We start from the raw sequence: 19300 nt of genomic DNA on the forward strand, positions 1-19300 counted from the left end.
TTTTTTTTTTTTTTGGTATTTAGGACAAGGTGCATGGGGTGTACAGGATGTACAGGGTCTCACTGCATAGATTGGATTTGTAGTTATCCTCCTGTTTACAGCCTCCCCAGTGCTAGGATTACAGGCGTGCGATACCACGTCCAGTCTCAACTGCTCACTCAGCACACCCGCGGGCCGGGGGTGGGGGGTGGCAGGACCAGCACAGCAGGCCCGGGGAACGAACCCCTGGCCCCTGCATCTGCCTAAGCAGGTGATTTTTTTTTTTTTGCTTTACAACGTACTTTTATTTCATCACTGTCTCTTTTAGTGAGTATTAGTTTCAAGCACCATTTGTTCTTGTCACATAAAATAATAAATTTGTACATTTAGAATTGCATACTCTTCATGCTTTTTGTCAGCAAATTAAAACCTCCTATTGGATTAATGAAAATAGTTAATAGTATATGTTCTGCTGAGGTACTTAAGAAGAGACCTGAATTTTAATAAATTGCAAAGTGGTCGAAGTGGTTGTATGTATATCTGAGACTGACATGAGAATTGGAACCTGAATGATGACATCAAGCTGCACATGTGGAAATATGTCATAGTGGAGAGCAGATTATTTAATGCATTAAAGAAGAGAAGGAATGGTAAAGTTTAAAAAGAGGACAGGGCAGGGATAACATGAAGAATACATACTCTGGGCTGCGGATATAGCTCAGCAGTCTAAGCACATGCCTAGCAAGCACAAGGACCCGGGTTCAATCCCAGGTGCCATATGCTGAGCTAGCCCTGGAACCCTGGGCACACCATGCCAGCCCTGAAACCAGGCATGGTGACACACGCCCTAAGCGCTTTAATCCAAGACAGTGATTGAGACTAGGCCTGGTGGCACATACCTGCAATCCCAGCACTTGGGAGGCTGAAAACAGGAGGTTCACTATGAGTCCGATCTGTGTAATGAGACCCTGTAGACCCTGTAAACTCTACTAAATACATTAAAATAATAATAATATATATTTTTCTTTTTTTGGTGGTAGTAGGAATAGAACCTCAGTGTCTTTGCACTGGGATATATCCCCAGCCCTTCCTATGTTTTATTTTGAGACAGAGTCTTGCTAAGTCACTAGATTGTTCAGGCTGGGCTTGAACTTGAAGACCTCCAGGCTCAGCCTCCCAAAGTGCTAGCTTTACAGGTATGTGCCAAAACCACTCATTTTTTTCCAGGTAGGTTTTTGTTGTTGTTGTTTGATTTTTGGTGAGTTTTTTTGGTACTAGGAATTGAACTCAGGACCTCATGTTTGCTAGGTAGGCACTGCACAACTGAGCTAAACCTCTGGCCCTATTTCTCAGTTTTGTTCTGTTTTGAGACAGGGCCTCACAGTGTAGCTCTGCTGCAGCCTCCGGAGTGCCTGGCTGACAGGCACACACTGCCAGCACTCCTTACAGCAGTTCCCCTGAGCCTGTCCCAACACTTTCCCTCCCCCACCTGAGCAGCACCATCTCCTCTCCAGACAGGGTCTAAGGTCCACAGGGAGGATCCAGTTAGCCTTACAAGCATAACCTGAGTCCAGGCGCTCTTCTCTAACACTTACAGGTGCAGAGATGAGCAAAGCTACACAGCAGAAAGAGAGCAACCCTTGGTCCCTTAGCGTGTGGCACCCGGGCTGTGCTCAGAACCCTGCAGCTGCCAGCGGTGAGATGACAAGGACTATCGATAGGAAGGGTATGGATGTCACCTATCACTAGGTCATGTCTTTGATCCATGAGGGGCGATCCCAGTACACTGTGCGTGTTTGTTTTGTTTTTTTTTTTTTTTTTTTTTTTTTTTTTTTGTTTTTGTTTTTTGGCAGAACTGGGGATTGAACTCAGGCCCTTGCGCTTGCCAGGGAAGTTCTTATTCCATGGAGCCATCTCCCCGGCTCCCCTGTGTGTGTTTAAATTAAAGAAAAATATTACTGTAACAAGACATCTGGCTGTAAATCCCCCTCAGAATCCTCTCCTGGCTTCAAACACACTTGTCCCATGGTTCTTGCTGCCTGCTGCTGCAGTTCTGGAGCCCTCTTGCCTAATGGTCTTCCTAAATTGTGACACAAAACACGATGAGGGGTGGGGAGATAGCTTGGCAGCAAAAGCTTTGCCTGGGAAGCACAAGGACCTGAGTTCGATCCCCAGTACCACATACCATACCAGCATGCTGTGTGGCCCTGAAACCGAGTTTGGTGGTGCACGCCTATAATCCCCGCACTGGGGAGGCTAAGACAGGAGGATCACTATGAGTCTGAACTGTGTAGCAAGACCTTGCATCCAATTAAAAAAAAAACACCACAGTAAGTGCTGCTGCCAAGCAATCGTTTGGAGAGGCAGATCAGAAAAACTTTGCGGTGTCCCCACCCACTCTGTTCACTGGATCTGGTACTGTGTGACTCCTGGCTCTTCCCAAAGGCAAAATGACAGGGAAGAGCGAACATTCTGAATGGATTCAGGTGATCACAGCAGTCATGATGGTGCAAATAAAGACACGGGGGGAGAGGCCTCGAGAGCCACTGCAGCAAGTGGCAGGGATGACCGGCTCGCTGTGCTCGGAACCAGGGTGGAGATTGTGAAGGGGCTTTGCAGCAATGTGTCCTCTACCATAATCATTTCTTAAATTTTTAAAAATTATTTATTTATGTTTTTATTTGGTACAAGGTCTCACTATTTAGCTTGGACTCATAGGGCTCCTCCTGTTTCCAGCCTCCTCAGTGCTGGGATTACAACGTGCACCACCACACCCAGTTTCGGTGGCCAGCACAGCAGGATAGCATGCAGTACTGGGAATTGAACCCAGGACCTTGCACTTGCCAGGCAGGCACTTAGACTACCAGGCTATCTTCCCAGACCCATAATAATTTTTTTTTTGTGGAACCAGAGATTAAACTCAGGCCCTTGCACTTGCCAGGGAAGCACTTATTCCACTGAGCCATCTCCCCGGCCCCTAACCATAATAATTATTTTAAATGTAAGCGCTCACCCTACTCCTTTACCATGCCTCTATGCTACCAAACACACCTCAGTGAGCAGCTGGCCCAGGCACATGTGACAGGAAGCATACTGGGACACATGGATCAGCAGTGACAAATGACTTTTAAACACTTCTGCAAATCACCTCATTAACCCAGCCAAAGTATCTGTTTTTTTAAAACTTCCTAACAATCTAATCTCACTAGAAACTAGAAGCTGCTGTTCGGTATCAGTGCTGGGATAAGAGAAAAGAAAGCAAAAGCAGTTTTTCCAGCCCAGACTTGCTCTGCCTTATCCTCACTCCTTCCAGCCCGCTCTCAGCTTTTCCACTTCACCACTCTGCACATCAATGCCCAGAATGTGACCAGAGCCCATAACTGGGCTGTCAACACCACTTCCTAGTGGCCTCTCCACTCTGCCTTCCAAACTCTGCTTTTCTTTAACAGGAAATCAGAACCTATGTCTTAGTCAAGCCCTTCTCTTTAATATGAGGAAATGAAGAGGGGGTTTTGTTTGGGGGTTTTTTTTTGGGGGGAAGGGGGTATGGTCTCACTGTGTAGCCCAGGCTGGCCTTGGAATTACAGAGGTCCTGCTGCCTTGACCTCCATCAATCCCAGGATTCCAAGCAGTGCCTCACTGCTCCTGGCTGAGAAGTTCTCCTTCACCTCTCTGGGATTCACAAAGCATAGCCTGATCCACTGTCAAATATGAGTCCCCAGTTTCTGTTAGGCCTTCAAACTAAGAATGATTTTTACACTTCCAAATGGCTGAAAAACTTCCAGTGATACAGAAAAGTGCAGGGCATTCCATTTCAGTGGCCATGAATAAAGTTTCACTGGAACACAGCCATGGTCATTTGCTTACTAGCCTTCACTGAAAGTTTCCTAAGCCAGGCATGGTGGCGCACACCTGCCATCCCAACACTTGGGAGGCTGAGGCAGGAGGATCACAGTGAGTTCAAGGCCATCCTGGGCTATACAGTGAGTTTAAGGCCAGCCTAAAGTACATAGTGGGACTCTATCTCAAAAGAGAGACACACACAGAGAGACACAGAGAGACAGAGAAACAAGAGAGAGAATAACAAGAGTGTTCTGGCCCCTAACTTAGCCAGTAAGGCCAGATACTGGGGGAAAGAGCACTTATTTCCAAGCTGACATGCTAATGCATGCCAAGCACACATGAGTCTACATGGCAGGTACAGGCTTACTGGGCAACACCCAAAGGACATGTGCAGTGGAGCCCTGAAGCATGGGCTCCTCCATCCTCCCTACAGAAAGTGGAGAGAAGACCACACTACGGGCAAGGCTAGGAAAGCCGGAGCCCTAGCACTGTGAGTGTCACTGTAACCGACCCCTTCTTTCAAACCCTTCCACAGAGCTATCAGTCTTAATAGTGTCCTTACCCTTCTGCCTAATCACCCAAGTCCTGGAAACCTATCCAAAGGGACAGTGCCAGGATGCCTGAGTCAGCAATTTTCTAATAATATATCAGAACCAACCTGAAATGCTTCTGAATAGGAAAGGAGTTAGCACATGAGTTCCACTAAACTCAATATCCATTAAATCCTATATACCCAGAGCCCAGCAGAATGGTGTTCACATTCCCAGCTAACCCAGAGGCAGAGGCAGGAGGAGTTCTTGCACCTGCAAATTTAAGGCTAACCCTGGTCTCAACAAAAAAGAGAAGAGAAATAGTATGAGCCCAAATAATAGACATGAAGAGCAGATAGGTGAAGAAGTTAGGCTATGATGAAAGACTACAGGCCAGCTATGGTTCCATATGCCTGTCATCGCAGCACTTGGATCACTGTGCTACATAGTGGTCCAAGGACAGCCTAAACTACATAGTAAGGCCTTATCTCAAAAAATAAAAAAGAGTATGTTCTGAAACTGTGGGGATGGCAGCACAACTCTGAATCTGACAAAAACCAGGCAACTGTATACTAGTAAGAACTGAGTCCTGTGGCATGTGAATTATATCGCTAAAGCTATTTAAAAGCATGTCTTAAATAAGCTCTGGTACTGTGTTTAAAATTCATAGAAAAGCATCAGCACTACTTTTGTCTACTGTAAGTAAAAATAAATCTTACATTTGTCTTATTTCCAAGGTCTTTAGATATGTTGAACACAATGCTCTTGAAAAAGCTTAGCACAATTATCTCCGAATCTTTTCCAGCAGATATAATTTTAAAACATTAATTTTTTTCACTAACTGCTTTTGTGACTTAGGCAATTATCTGAACAGTTTCAGAGTATTTGAAAACATCAGAAAGCCAAACTCATTGTTGCGCACAGGACAAGAGGAAGACTTGTGTCTGGGCGTGGCGGCAGCCTTGGGGAGGGGCACGCTCCCTCCAGGGGGCTCCTACCCACACACTGTCTTTAAAGGAGAAACTCACACTCCACATCTTGCTCTTCCCTGAGTCAAGAGTCTCCCAAGATATTCTTGTTGGTCTGCTCCGTTGTTTTGTAATTCTGGGATCAAATCCAGGCCTCTGTGCTGAGCTACATCCTGGGCCCTTTTCTTTCAGACCGAAATCAGGAGCAAGGTGGGTGACACACCCCTGTAATCCAAGTACTCCCAACTCAGGAAGCTGACACAGGAGGATCACTATGAGTTCAAGGCCATCCTGGGCTACAGAGCAAGAATATTGCCCCCTAAAAGTTACTAAACGGCCCACACTAGGTTTGAGTTTTTCTAATCTTCCAGCCTTGGCCACCCAGAGGGCTAAGGTTATGGGTGTAAAACAACACACCTGTCTTTGACTTTTGTTGGGTTTTTCTTAACCACACTGCATGTTAGGCGAGCAACCCGGGACAAAGCCTACTACTGAGAGGCTCCCATTAAGGACTCAGCACTCCAGAGTATGGCGCTGAGGCCAGAGACCTTGGGGCCCCTGCATCCCACTTCTTTAGAGCCTTGTCCTTCTCCTTTCCCACTCCTCCCACCAGGTTTTTAGGGTTTTGTTTGTCTTTTTGAGACAGGGTCTGACTGTGCAGTTCAGGCTGGCCTTAAACTCACTTTGTTACCCTGGCTGGCCTCCAACTCTCAATGATCCTCCTGCCTCTGCCTCCTGTGTGCTGAGATTACAGGTGTGCACCACCAAGCCTGGCTCCCCACTTGTTTTGTAGCCCTGGGATGGCAGAGCTGGTCCTGTACTACTCCCTGCTAGATCTACAGAATCTAGCAGAGTACAAAGGTACAGAGTGGACACCTCCCTTGAACTAAGAGCTCTGGTGGTTGTTTTGCTATTTTGTTTTGCTTTGTTGGTACCAGGAATTGAACTCAGGACCTTGTGCTTGCCAGGCAGGCACTGTGCCACTGAGCTATAACCCCAGTCAGTTTTGTTTTTGAGACACGGTATTGCTGCATATGCCAAGCTGGCTCAAGCTCACTGTAATCACCCAGCCTCAGCCTCCAGCAAAGCAGAGCAATCAATGTTAGGTCCCAAGCAAAGGCACACTCACCCTGCAGCTTGGCACCTCAAGGCGATCTTCCTAGACACAAGAACACTGGGCGCAGGGTCCCCAGGGCAGGGGTGCAGGGAGAGGGAAACTCAGTCCCTGAGGCCACCAGAGGGGACAGGGCTGAGCCTCTGGCAGAAGGCGTGTTTAACATAAGCCATCTCAGACACTTACTCAATATGGAATTCTGGGTTTTGAAGACAGTTCTTCTCAGACCCAGCCTCATGGTCCCACCAAGATCACCAGGGTTGTGTTCTGGCATATCAATCACCTTGGGAAAGAAAACAGTCCAGGTTTACCACCTTAAAAGCAAGAGAACTGCTCATATTTCAAGCTTTGCTTTCGTTGGTGTTGAAACAGGGTCTCATTATGCAGCAGAGCCTGACCTCAAACTCACAGCGATCCTCCTGCCTCGGCCTCCCCACTGTTTGGCTGATAGGCCCCAAGCTCGCACTTTTGCTAAGATGCTCTTAGAAGAGCTCAGCTGGGTTAGCCCACCACACGGCCACCGCCAGCCTCGCCTTTTTCCCCCATGCTGAGCACCTCGAGACACACACGGAATTTCCTGAGCTAAGGGCTTCTGAGAAAATGTCCCATCTTATCAGCTTGGGCATTTAGAGCATCTGAACCCTGTGTCCCCAGTCAGCCACAGGAGTGGCTGAGGGGAGGGGGACTGGGTTTCCTGGGTCACAGGTACAGCAGCTGCACATCTGTCCCCTCCACCACTGGTTGCAGCTGGATTACTACGGGGAGATGACACAGGGCCCTGGCCGCCCAACCTTCTGCTGACATCGTCGGTGATGGCAGAGAGGACCATGGCAGCGGCTCCAGCGTGGCCAGGGCCACAAGTGCAGGGAAGTTCAGGTTCTGACACCCTGGAGCAGGGAGGCCTTGTAGTACCTGTGTTTAAGACATGGTCTTGGTGTGTAGTTCAGAGCTAGCCTAAAACTCACTGAGCAGCCAGGCCGGCTTCAACCCCCTTGCAATCCTCCTGCCTCAGCCTCCTAAGTGCTGGGATCCCAGGGACACACACCACAGCCAGCTCCCATAGTATGCTTCTTTTTAGCTTTTATTAGTCCAAGTTTGCAGCACGAATACACTCATCATAGGGAGTTGTTCCGTGTACACGACACACCTTCATTCTTTTCATATATTCTCCCCCTCATACAATAGAGCTCTGCTCTGCCCTGAGGAAGGATAAACCGGAGTCATCTGCAGGCAAATGGGCGCACCCTGAGAGCACAACGTTCTGTGAAGAAAATCTGATGCACAACCTTAAATATCGCATGGTCTCGCTTGCAGGAGAAAGCCGAATCAGTAAGTAAAATCTAGGTAACAGGGAGCAGAGATCCAGACCATTGCCATGGGAAGAGGGTCCACAGCATTAGCTTACCGAACATACAAGCTGAAGACCCTACTGAAGGGAGTTAGGGCAGCCCAAACTACACAGGGAGACCCTGCCTCGAAACAGAAACAGCAACAAAAATGACAGCTTTTGGTCTCTCAGACCAAAACTGACTCAGCAACCAAAAACCAGAAGAGCTGTGTTCCTAGACTCGCTGACACACAGAGCCTGAGAGATGGGAGCACAGCTGTGCCTACAGGCCCCTTCTGCAGTGTGGCTGGCCAAGCAGAGGAGCCCCCCAGCATGATGCTCCCCAACACCCTGCGAGCCCCTAGACTTGACATGGAAAAGGGAAATGCCCATTGCACCACAACAGACTGTGTTGGCCACTCATCTGTCCAAAATCCTGGATGTCACCTGATGCCCATATCTACCTTTCCTTTTCTGGTGTTTGTGAGTTAGGATAGTAACCCAGACTGGCCCTGAACGCCCAGCAATCTTCCTGCCTCTGCCTCCCAAGTGCTGGGATCACACGCGTGCACCTTTACACCTGGCTGTTTTTTGAAACTCAGGCATATAGAGTAAGAAAATTTAAAAGGATCAATAAAGCTCTAGGAGATGTAAAGGCATACACAAAGGGGAGGCACGGCACTAACCTCCAATGATGCTCCCTGCAGCCCACAGCAAGAATGCAAAGTGGGTCAGCAGACCAGAGCCCGTCCTGGATGGCACTCAAGTGTTAGCCATCACGGCCGGGCACATGTGAGTTACTCATGGGCTACAGCCAAGGCTTCCTCCCTCGGCCTCACAGATCCTAGGCAGGATGCTCCCTCCTGTCTCACCACATCCCAGTACTGGAACCAAAGAACCTAGAACCTTACTGGCATACAGCTTTGCAGATGTGACTGAGGCTGAGTGTGTGTGTGTGTGTGTGTGTGTGTGTGCGCGTGCACACACGTGCATGTGGTATGGGAACTGAAAACATTGCCTTCCCACTGAGCTACACTCTCAGCCCTTTTTCTTTTTCATATATATATATATATATATATATATATATATATATATATATATTTTTTTTTTTTTTAACTTTAAAACAGTCTTGTTAGCTCGGTGGTCTAAGTACCTGCCTGGCAAGCATGAGGAGCCGGGTTCAATTCCCAGTACCACATGCCATTCCTGCCCCAGAACCCTGGGCAGGGTGATGCATGCCTGTAATCCCAGCACTGGAGAGGCTGAAACAGGAGGATCACTACAAGTCTGAACTCTGTAGCAAGACCTTGTACCAAATAAATAAGCAAATAAATAAATGATTTTAAAAAAAAGACAAATCTGCCCTGAAGGCATTCAGAGCCAAAAAAAAAAAAAGAATAACAAAGTCTTGTTAAGTTATCCAGGCTGGGCTTGAACTTGGATCCTTGGGCCTCAGCCTTCCAGAACAGAGTTACAGGCATGTACCAATTTAAAGGTCTTGCTGTGTCATAATACAGTAGAGGCATCACATGGTCTCAGGACAAGAAGGCACACTCATCCCTTATGGGGAGCATAACCCATTCCAGAAGAGCACCCCAGGACCCAAGGGTAATAATCCCTGTAACCTCCCTGGCCACAGTGGGCCAGGACCAGAGGAGACTGAATGACGAGGGCACAAAAGGAGGGGTCCTAGGGCAATACTGCACCTATGGGACAAAGAAAACACTCAGTGAACAGGGCCTGGAAGCCCCGGAACCCAGCTACCAAGACAGAGCCCCAGAGGCCTAGAGGTCGAAAGACAGCACAAGCCAAACACTGGAAGGAGCAAGAAAGCAAACTGCCGGAGACTCCAGGGAGCCAGGCACCAGTACAGGGGGCAGGTAAGCTGTCCTTTGTCACGATGTTTGCAATTCGGCCTGCAGGATCTTTCTGAAATTTCCACACCTATGATCCCAGCACTCAGGAGGCTGAGGAAGGACAATCATTGCAAGTTCGAGACCAGCCTGGGCTATAAAGTGAGGTCAAGGCCAGCCTGAACTGCACAGCAAGACTCTATCTCAAAAAGACACACAAAAAAAGAAAGAAAATACCTTACTCTTGGTTTTCCTAGGAAAAAAAAAAATCAAGTCTGTCCAAAGATCAGGCAATTGAACCTCAAGGCAGTCAGTAACCTTTGCCTCTCCATTTTTCCATGAGCAACCTGTACCTGCTGTGCGGCCCCTCTCCCGTTTCACAACGCACTCTGGGACCACGCCCGGCATTTATCGCAGGCCTGCGTACAGTTTGGGTTAATGTTTCATGACAATATCTATTAGTGCATTCTGTATTTGGAGTCTGTGGGGAAGAAGAAAAAACAACCTCAAGAGACATGGCTGAGGACATGTGCAAGCTATTTGCAGAGTTCCGGCGGCACTGGCTCTGGTTCCGACTTCTGCTGCATAGCCAGGCCCATCTCATCCCGGGGTTTCCCTTGAAATGAGACCAGAAACCTGAACAGCTCTTCTGTTTTATTTTGGTTTTCAAGACAGGGTCTTGCTGTGTAGTCCACACTGGCCTTGTACTGCAGACTACTGGGATGACAGGCATGCGCCTCCACACCCTGATTGTAGGTGAAAAAGCTCTTATCCAGTACTGCACTAAAAATGCTGCTTAGAAAGTATATATGTTACATGCACCATATGCGTTGTGCAAGGTCGGTGTGTTTATATCAGACATGTTACCTGCCCTATGATCTATGGGTATTAAAGTCATCCCTTCGATATAGACACAAGAACTATGACAACCTACCCAACAGTTTTTGGCTCACAGGTGATAATTTGAGAGAACTGGTGAGTTAAGATGCTACTTCAGTCAGACGTGGTAGCGCAGGCTTATCATCCCTGTATTCAGGGGGCTGAGGCAGGAGGATCGCCATAAATGAAAGGCCAGCCTTGTCTACATAGTGAGTTCAAGGCCAGCCAGAACTACATAGAGAGACACTACCTCAAAAAAGGAAAGAAATAATAATTCTATTGAAGCAACCGGGGAGATACGAATTGAGCTGCGATGATGGCTTTCTGATTATGCAAGAGAATGTCCTCTCCATAGGAGACACATGGCAGCACTTGGAGCTGGGGGTAGCACCCAGGTGCCCTACAACTGATTTTCATGTGCTCCAGAGAGACAGGAAGTAAAGATGGAAACATTAGCTCTCAGTTAAAGTAGTGAAGCGTTGGATGGCTGATCTCTGTACTATTCTTGCCACTTTTCTGTAGACTGGATTTTTTTTTGTATTTTAGGGAAGGGTCTACAGGGTGTTCAGGGTCTCACTACTAGATCAGACATCAGACTCGTAGTGATCTGCCTGTTTACAGCCTCCCAAGAGCTGGGATTACAGGCGTGCACAACCACGCCCAGTCTCAAACACCATCTCAGTGCACCCTGGGAATGGAGCCGGCACAGCAGGCCTGGGAATCGAACCCCCGGCCCCTGCTTGCAAGTGGTTTAATCCACTGAGCTATTTGGCTGGCCCAATTTTAATTTTTTTTTTTACACTTGAAATATTTTTAACGACACTGAGGAAAAAGACAGTTCTCACTATAATTAGTCACAAAAGCCCACTTCCTCCCAGGAGAACAGAGCCTACACATAAAAGCACCGGAAATTCTCTGGAAGCTTGATTAAAAAGCACTGCCAGAATCAGAAGACGTTTGAGTAAAATTTCACAGCTAAAACTGAAGGGCCTGTCTTAGCCCTGGCCTGCATGTTGCTCCGTCTTCTACACTGGTCACCCCACCGCCACTTTTTCTGAGTCCAAACACTGACAACCCGTACAAGACTGCACAGCACCAGCAGGGTGCTCTTGAGTAGCTCCAGAAGGGTCCTGTTGCCCTGCAGTATAAATAAATTCTTAGAAATTTAGAGCTTCAAATCCTCAGAGAGGAAGACAGCATAACCGGGCAAGCTTTGGCTTAGAGATGATCTACATGTGGAAGTAGAAAAAGGTTTCAAAGCTGTTTGGAGCTGTCCAATTTGGTGTGGAACTCCTTCATGTGAATCAGCACTAGACCCATGTCCCCTGGAAATGTCCTAGTTATTGGGGGGGGGGCTCTTTTGGTTTTTTGAAACAGGGTCTTGAACTTCCTCTGTAGCTCAGGCTGGTCTAGAAACCAAAGGGCTCTTCCTGCCTCAGCCTCCTGAGTGCTGCAATTACAGGTGTGCATCACCACTCCTGGCTATGCTAGTTATTTCATGAAACTCTTGCCAATGGAGCTCAACTTTTTTTGGTATTTTTTTCTGTATTTTAGGGAAGGGTCTACAGGGTGTTCAGGGTCTCACTACTAGATAAGACTTGCAGTGATCCGCCTGTTTACAGCCTCCCAAGAGCTGGGATTACAGGTCCACGTCACCATGCCCAGTCTCAACTGACATCTCAGCACACCCTGGGGGTGGGGCCAGCATGGCAGGCCCAGGATCAAACCCTGGGTCCCTGCGCCTGCTTGCAGGTGCTTTAATCTTTTGAGCCATTTGGCCAGCCCAAGAAGCTCAATTTTGTCTCCAAGTTTAAATCCTGACAATTCCAAAAAGTTGGAAGCATTTGCAATTATATGAGCATAAGCCAAGTGTTTCCCTAATTTCTTTTTAAATGCTTCACAAAATATATTGGGTATGAAAAAGGATAATGTGAGCCAGGCATGGTGGTACACACCTGTAAACCCAACCCATGGGAAGCTAAGGCAGGTGGATCGCTGGGAATTTGAGGCCAGCCTAGGGTACATAGCGAGTACAATGCCAGCCCAAACTGTACAAGAAGACCCTGCCTCAAAAAAAAAAAAGCATAAGAAAAGGAGACATAGAACAAATAACAAAAATGTTGAAAAATGACAAGCAAATCAACCAAATTAGTAATCTTGCATTGCCAAATAAAGCCCCCACTGATTGTGCGTGCGTGTGTGTGTGTGTGTGTTTCCTATGCATGTCTCATGCCTCTGTCTGAAGCAATCCTTCCATTCACTCATGCCAGCGCTCAACCCCTCACAGAGTAGGACTTCAAGGGCCAGACTGTCACTGAGAAAGCTGTGTCTTATTGTCCTTCTGTGATAATATTTTCTCTGGATATGAAGAAAGCTCATTTTTCAAGCCTAAATATGCAACTAAATATGAGTTGAAAGTAATCCTGCACAAGTAGCTAAGTGCAAAATGTGAACTGCAAGCAGATATTCTGGCTCTGCCCCAGAGGGACAGTACACTCTGGGGCACACACGTACAGACCTGCTCCCAGGACTCTGGACCATGAACACCTGAGAGCGGCCCGCCAGTGGATCTTGCCCTTCATTAAGAGGTTCATGCAGTCTTAAGCCTGGGTTTCAGAAACAATTAATAATTACCCTTAAGCGGCAAACAAAAGGAAAATCTCCTAATCAGGGTGGTGTGTCTGGGGCCTATAAAAGCACTCAGTCCTCACTGTGGCTCAAGCGTCTGCTGACTCCCAGAGCTGTGCTGTCACCGAGCAGGTCAGTATGGTCTGCAGGGCGTGAGCTTGCTAGGCCAGCACCCCACCATTGAGCTTCATCCCAGCCCCACAAGAATTCTCTTTAAAACACTTCGGAAAATCCAGCGCCACTGTACCCAATGCTCTGTCCTCTTCCTCTTCTTCCTCCCTTTTTCCTCCTCCTCTTCCTCCTCCTCCTCCTCCTCCTGCCTTTTTCCCTCTCTCTGCATCTTTGCCAGGGGAGAGGCCTGCAGGCCACTGCCAACACTCAGCGGACACTGCACAGGAGCCTTTGGTGAAGCTCACGTTGCTCTGTTTGCAGGACATCACTATGGCTGCTAAAAAGTCTCCCGAGGAGCTCAAGAGCATTTTTGAAAAATATGCAGCCAAAGAAGGTGACCCAGACCAGCTGTCGAAGGAGGAGCTGAAGCTGCTGGTCCAAGCAGAGTTCCCCAGTTTGCTCAAGGTGAGCATTGTGGCCAGTGGGAGGGCAAGGGACAGCAGGGCTCTACCATCTGTGACACTCTCAGCCCTCAAGAGTGGTGGGGCCCAGCCTTCTGCCCCCTCCCCACCTCTCCAGGCAGAGGTACAGCAAGCAGAAGTGGGGAGGGTCCTGCACTCCCCAAACACTATGATCCCAGCACTCAAGAGGCTGAGGCAGGAGGATCACCACAAGTTTGAGGACAGCCTGGGCTACATAGTGAGTTCAAGGTCAGCTTGGACTCAAAAAGAAAAATATCAGGTAGTACGGTCTTGATTTCATTTCCTTTGTCACTCCCTTTCTCTCTGAAACTAGGGTCCAAGCACCTTAGATGACCTCTTCAAAGAATTGGACAAGAATGGTGATGGAGAAGTCAGTTTTGAAGAATTCCAAGTGTTTGTCAAAAAGCTATCCCATTAAAGAAGGGCATGCAAAGCAGAAGGCCAGGACTCCAGCCTGTGTGGAAACCATGGTGCCCTGGAATGACTTCTTCACAACTGCATGACCTGGCCCAGTTACTAGCAATAAAGGACTTTCCACACTGCTGCCTTTGTTGAGTACTGACTGTCAGAATTCAGTGCATTCCAGAGGAGGGGAAGGGGATGCGAAAAGAATATAGAGGTGTCGCCAGGAATGGTGGGGCAGGCTTGTCGTTCCTGCACTTGGGAGGCTGAGGCAACAGGATCACTGTGAGTTTGAGGCCAGCCTCGAATATATAGCAATATGTTGTCTCAAAAAAAGTAGATACAGGGGGCCTGCCCCTTAGCTCAGTTCTGTAAGTGGCTGCTTCAATAAAGCAGTCAGGCTCAGGTTGCTGTGGTTCCATCCCCACAACTCAAGCCAGCCAAACCCGCCCTGAAGGCATTCTAAGCCAGCCAGGAAAAAGAAAATCCTTCAAAAAAAGTAGATGCAGAGATAGAGATAGAGATAATGTTACTTACATCAGACCGGCTACCCATAGTGAACATATCTGCATTGTTTGTTTGTTTTGGTTTTTTGAGACAAGACTACTCACTACAAAGTCCAGGCTGGCCATGAATTTCTGGTGATCCTCCTGTCTCAGCCTACTGTGTGCCAGGACTAAGAGATGTACCTTGGGCAGGTGTGGTAATACACACCTGTAATCCCAGCCAGCATGCGGAAGGCTGAGGCGGGAGGATCCCTGCCAAGTTCAAGTCCAGCCTGGGCTACAAAGTGAGCTCAAGGCCAGCCTGAAGTGCACAGAGAGACTGTCACAAAAACAAACAAAAAAGAGGCATGCAACCATGCCCGGCTTCTCATGATGAATGCTCAATTATGTACTACAAACATGGACTCATAAAATGAAACACTAAAAGACTAAACTTATATTAGTCTAAGTCATCTAATTTCAAGATTTAAAAAGTGGAACTATGGTGTAATGCAGTAGTAGGGCACTTGCCTCACATGCATGAATGTATGAGGCTCTGGGTTCCATCCATCCCCAGCACTGCAAAAACCAAAAGGAAAAGGAAAGAAAGGAAGAAAAAGAAATCTCGGTGTGGAGCCCTATGTTTATAATCCCCGCACTCTGGGAAGCCGAGGCAGGATAATCATAAATTACATTCCAGAATGGGCAAGCTAGGGTATTGTGGCTTTCCTTCCCCTCCTCTTCCTTCCTTTCCTCCTCCTCCTCCTCCTCTTCCTCTTCCTCCTCCTTCTCCTCCTCCCCACCCAAGATCACTCTACAAAGCCAGTTCCTCCCTTACTCTTCACTTTTATTTCTTCAAATAAACTTTCCTACCATTAAAATAATGGGAAAGTTAGCAATTTAGCAAGACCCTGTGTCAAAAAAAAATGTTGTTGTTTTTTAAGACAGAATCTTGCTATTTAGTTCAAGCTGGCCTTGAACTCACTATGTAGCCCAGGATGGTCTTAAACTCACAGAAATCCTCCAGCTTCAGCCTCCCAAGTGCTGGGATTATAGGTGTGCTCCACCATGCCCAGCTTCCTGTCCTAACTATACACACAAGCTGGGCCAGTCCATCAAGTTGGTGTCATCATTTCCCAGGAGCCTGGAGGCCCTCTGACATGGCCGGCAGCACACGTGTTCACACTGACACCCAGATCAGGGACGGTGGCTGTCCAGCCGGAAAAGGAGCCTCTCCCCACACCAGACAGGGCCACAGTCACCTCTGGCGAGCTCAACCTCAGAGACATGGGAGTTCTGCTTGCTGTAAGGACCTGGGAAGTCAGACTGGGCCAGGCACAAGACGAGCAAGTAACAAGGACTTGGAGGCAGAGGAAAGACATATACTTCAATTTGCTGAAATACGCAGGGAAGAGGAATCTGTAAGTTCACACCAGAAACTAACAGCAGCGGTGTCAGGACACAGCCAGGCAGTTGGAGGTAGGGAAGGGAGAGCCACGTCTCACTGGATGGCTCAGCGGACATTTGGGCTTTTCGACTATACAAATGTGTGTCCTACAACAGAGAACAAATGACCAGCCAGGCGTGGTGGTGTGCTCCTAGAACCCCAGCCCTCTGGAGACTGTAGCAGGAGGGCTGTCGTGAGCTGGAGGCCAGCTTGGGCTACACAGGAAGCTCAGAGCCAGTCAGAACTGCATAGAAGGACCCTGTCTCCAAAAGCAAGTCTCTTTCCAGTTGGTCATGAGACTGTGAGCACCAGGCTCTGGGTACAATAGGCTGTCTATTGAGTCGACAACAATATGGGGCTCCTTTTATCCAATCAATGAAATGTGTTAATTGGTTTAATTCCCAGGATAACACTATCCAGCCATGATCAATTATCCTTTAACATTGTTAAATGGGACATTCTAATACTTTAAGACGGTCCCAGCTTCCTTTTAAACATCATCAGTTGGAGTCGTGTGTGCTAAGGTTCGTATGCAGCTCATCCTAACATCCCAATTCAGCCCCTTCCCAAGTAAACACACACTATTTCAGCTCCAACATGCACAAGGCACCTTTTGCGGGCTAGGCACTAAGCAAGAGCATAAGACACCAACTTCAACATCTCTGACACGGCCAGCCAGCAAGTTTGGAATCAAACCCAAAAAACGGTTAATGGGAAAAGCAGCATTTCTACCTGGAAGGTATGCAGGGCAGTGGCTGTACTCCGGAGGCTAAGGGGAGGCTGAGGCAAGATCCCTGCAAGTTTGAGGCCAGCCTGGGCTATAGAGCAAGACCCTATCTCAAAAAAACAAAACATAACAAAAGAGAAGAGCTGGGCTTGGTGACACCCTGCAGAAGGATCATGCAAGTTCAAGGGCAGCCTGAGCTACACAGTGAAACTCTGTCTCAAAAAAAAAAAAAATGCCTGCTTAGGCAAGCCAGGGACCGAGTTCGACCCCTGGCACCAAAGGCCACGCCGGCCCCACTCCCAGGCACCCTGAGCCGACCACCGAGTCCAGGCACGGTGGCACGAGCTTGTAATCCCAGCACTGGGGAGGCTGAAAACAGGAGGATCACTACAAGTCTGAGCTGCATAGTGAGACCCTGTACCAAATACATTTTTTTATAAAAGATACCAGCATTTTATCATTTCAAAAAAAAAAAAAAGAACCATAACCTGGCAACAATGAGAAGAAAAAAGAACCATTACACACTTTAGGAGAAAAAGTAAAGTAGCACAGCCACAATAGAAAACAGTACAGCAGTTCCTTGAAAAATGACCAGAACTTCCAGGTAACCCAGCTCCAGCCCTGTTAGGTGCACAGCCCTAGGAAGCACAGGGCGCATGTGCAGGGCCCCCTCCTGCCCTCGGCAACCTCGTGCAGTGCAGGGCACCTGGGACTGAGAAACAGCAGCAAAACCAGGTAATGCACACTGGCTGAGGGGGTCAGGCATGTGCGGAACTGAAGGCGCTGCATGTATCATGGATTCTAGCTAGATGTCCCCAAAACCCCTGCACTCACAGGGGTGGCTGGACCTGGCCCTTGGGTGTGACACTCCTCAATAGATTGACCAATGATGAGCCAGAGCCAGTGGGGAGTAGGGTGGAGCCTGGTGGGAGGAGAGGCCACTGGGGGCGTGGCCTGGAAAAGGCCCCTCCCATCTCCCCAGAACTGTCCCTGTTTCCCTTCTGCAATCTCCAGAGGTCTGTCCCATTCCCAGGCCACCCTGCCTTGGAGACAGCAGACTGCACTCAGACCACTACAAACTGAGTCAAGTGGACCTCTCTTTCTTAGAGTTGTGGGCGTCAGATATTGTGTCTCCGTGAAGAGAACGTGACTACGACAACATGTTTTCTCTCATGTGTGGAAACAAAAGAAGAAAAGTAGCAAGCAGAGCTGTGCCGGGAGTGCACTTACACTGCACACCACACAGGACTCTGACAAGGGCTGGCTTTGAAAATAAGACAGCATCTCCCCACTAACATTCAATCATCTCTCCTGCAGAAAATCTTTCAAGTGCTTGAAATACCTATTTCTGAGGCATTTCTCATTGAACTCAAGGTACAAAATCTTTTAAAATCCATTAGCTTATTATAGGTGTGTTAACTCAGCAAAATATTCTAAAAGAGTCCAGTAGCCCATAATAGTATTGGGTCTTCCGCTTGACTGGCAATGTCAGAAATTGTAGACCCGAGTCCCCTACAGCTCAAAATAACAGCATGGCTTTACTTCTTATATTTCGTTTTTATACTTTTCTGCTGGATGGTTAAGACCAAGGTAAAGCAAGACCTATGCAACAAAAGTTATAGCTTTTGGATCTGATAAGGTGACGGAACTAAATAAAAAAGGGGATACAGATGAATGTCCATTTTGTATCTGTGCATTCAAAATGGTTAGGATATATAGTTACATTCTCTTAATGAATAGAGGGATTTGTTGTAATAGTGTTTGTAAATAGGATACCATGTCTGCATCTTGTACAGCAATGTGTTAATTATTGAAACTGTCATACCAATTTGATTTGAAACTGTCAAAAATAAAATAAAATACATTAGCTTTAGCTGGGCATGCCTGTAACCCCAGCACTCAGGAGGCTGAGGCAGAAGGATCACCGTGAGTTCAAGGCCAGCCTGGGCAACATAATGATCTCAAGGCCAGCTTGAACAACATAATGAAACCTTGACTCAAAAAGCCAAATAAGCCCATATGTACATACATTAGCTGTGAAGTACGCATGTAATGACTCACTTACTATTAGCAGTCTGACCCTCCTCCTGACTCAGGATTCCTAATGGACCCACTCCAAGCTGTGTGGTCTCCATTCAAGGGGCAGAAATGGTTAAAGAGACAGCGGTGGAGGGTAGGCTGTGATGCCCTGAGCCATCGGGCAGGAAGGAGAACATGAGCGGGCATTCTGAAGTTCCATTACTAGACAGGCAATGGTGGTGCACATGTGTGATCCCAGCACTGAGAAGCGGAGGTCGGAGGATCACTTTTACTGCCAGGGCCAGCCTGGGCTACACAATGGATTCAAGGCCAGCCTGAACTACATGGTGAGAACCTGTCTCAAACAAACCAAGCATCAAACAAAACAACAAGCTCCATTAAGAAATAACTGGCAATAGGGCCAGGGAGATGGCTCAGTGGAATAAGTGTTTCCCTAGCAAGCACAAGGGCCTGAGTTCAATCCGTGGTTCCACCAAAAAAAAAAA

General features: G+C 47.7%; 2 protein-coding genes across 4 annotated transcripts in view; one reads left to right on the plus strand and one right to left on the minus strand.

Moving 5' to 3' along the window:
• Ctps2 (CTP synthase 2) overlaps window positions 1-19300 on the minus strand; it is a 73806-nt gene that overhangs the window by 12953 nt on the left and 41553 nt on the right. For all 3 annotated transcript variants that reach the window (XM_023719573.1, XM_023719572.1, XM_012515545.2), the window contains one exon: window positions 6621-6717. In XM_023719573.1, coding sequence (XP_023575341.1) covers window positions 6621-6717 — 97 coding nt within the window. The remainder of the gene's footprint in view (window positions 1-6620; window positions 6718-19300) is intronic.
• S100g (S100 calcium binding protein G) lies at window positions 13189-14246 on the plus strand. Its single transcript, XM_012515542.2, has 3 exons — window positions 13189-13253; window positions 13554-13697; window positions 14028-14246. The coding sequence occupies exons 2-3, from the start codon at window positions 13563-13565 to the stop codon at window positions 14130-14132; spliced, it is 240 nt and encodes a 79-aa protein (XP_012370996.1). The 5' UTR covers window positions 13189-13253; window positions 13554-13562; the 3' UTR covers window positions 14133-14246.

Source organism: Octodon degus, unplaced genomic scaffold (assembly GCF_000260255.1).
Source record: "Octodon degus isolate 3935 unplaced genomic scaffold, OctDeg1.0 scaffold00069, whole genome shotgun sequence".
In the NCBI taxonomy this organism is placed as follows: Eukaryota; Metazoa; Chordata; class Mammalia; order Rodentia; family Octodontidae; genus Octodon; species Octodon degus.

Coding starts and splice junctions, on each gene's coding strand:
- S100g (XM_012515542.2), top strand. CDS start 13,563: ATGGCTGCTAAAAAGTCTCCCGAGGAGCTCAAGAGCATTTTTGAAAAA. Junction 13,698..14,027: donor AGTTCCCCAGTTTGCTCAAG/GTGAGCATTGTG, acceptor CTCTGAAACTAG/GGTCCAAGCACCTTAGATGA.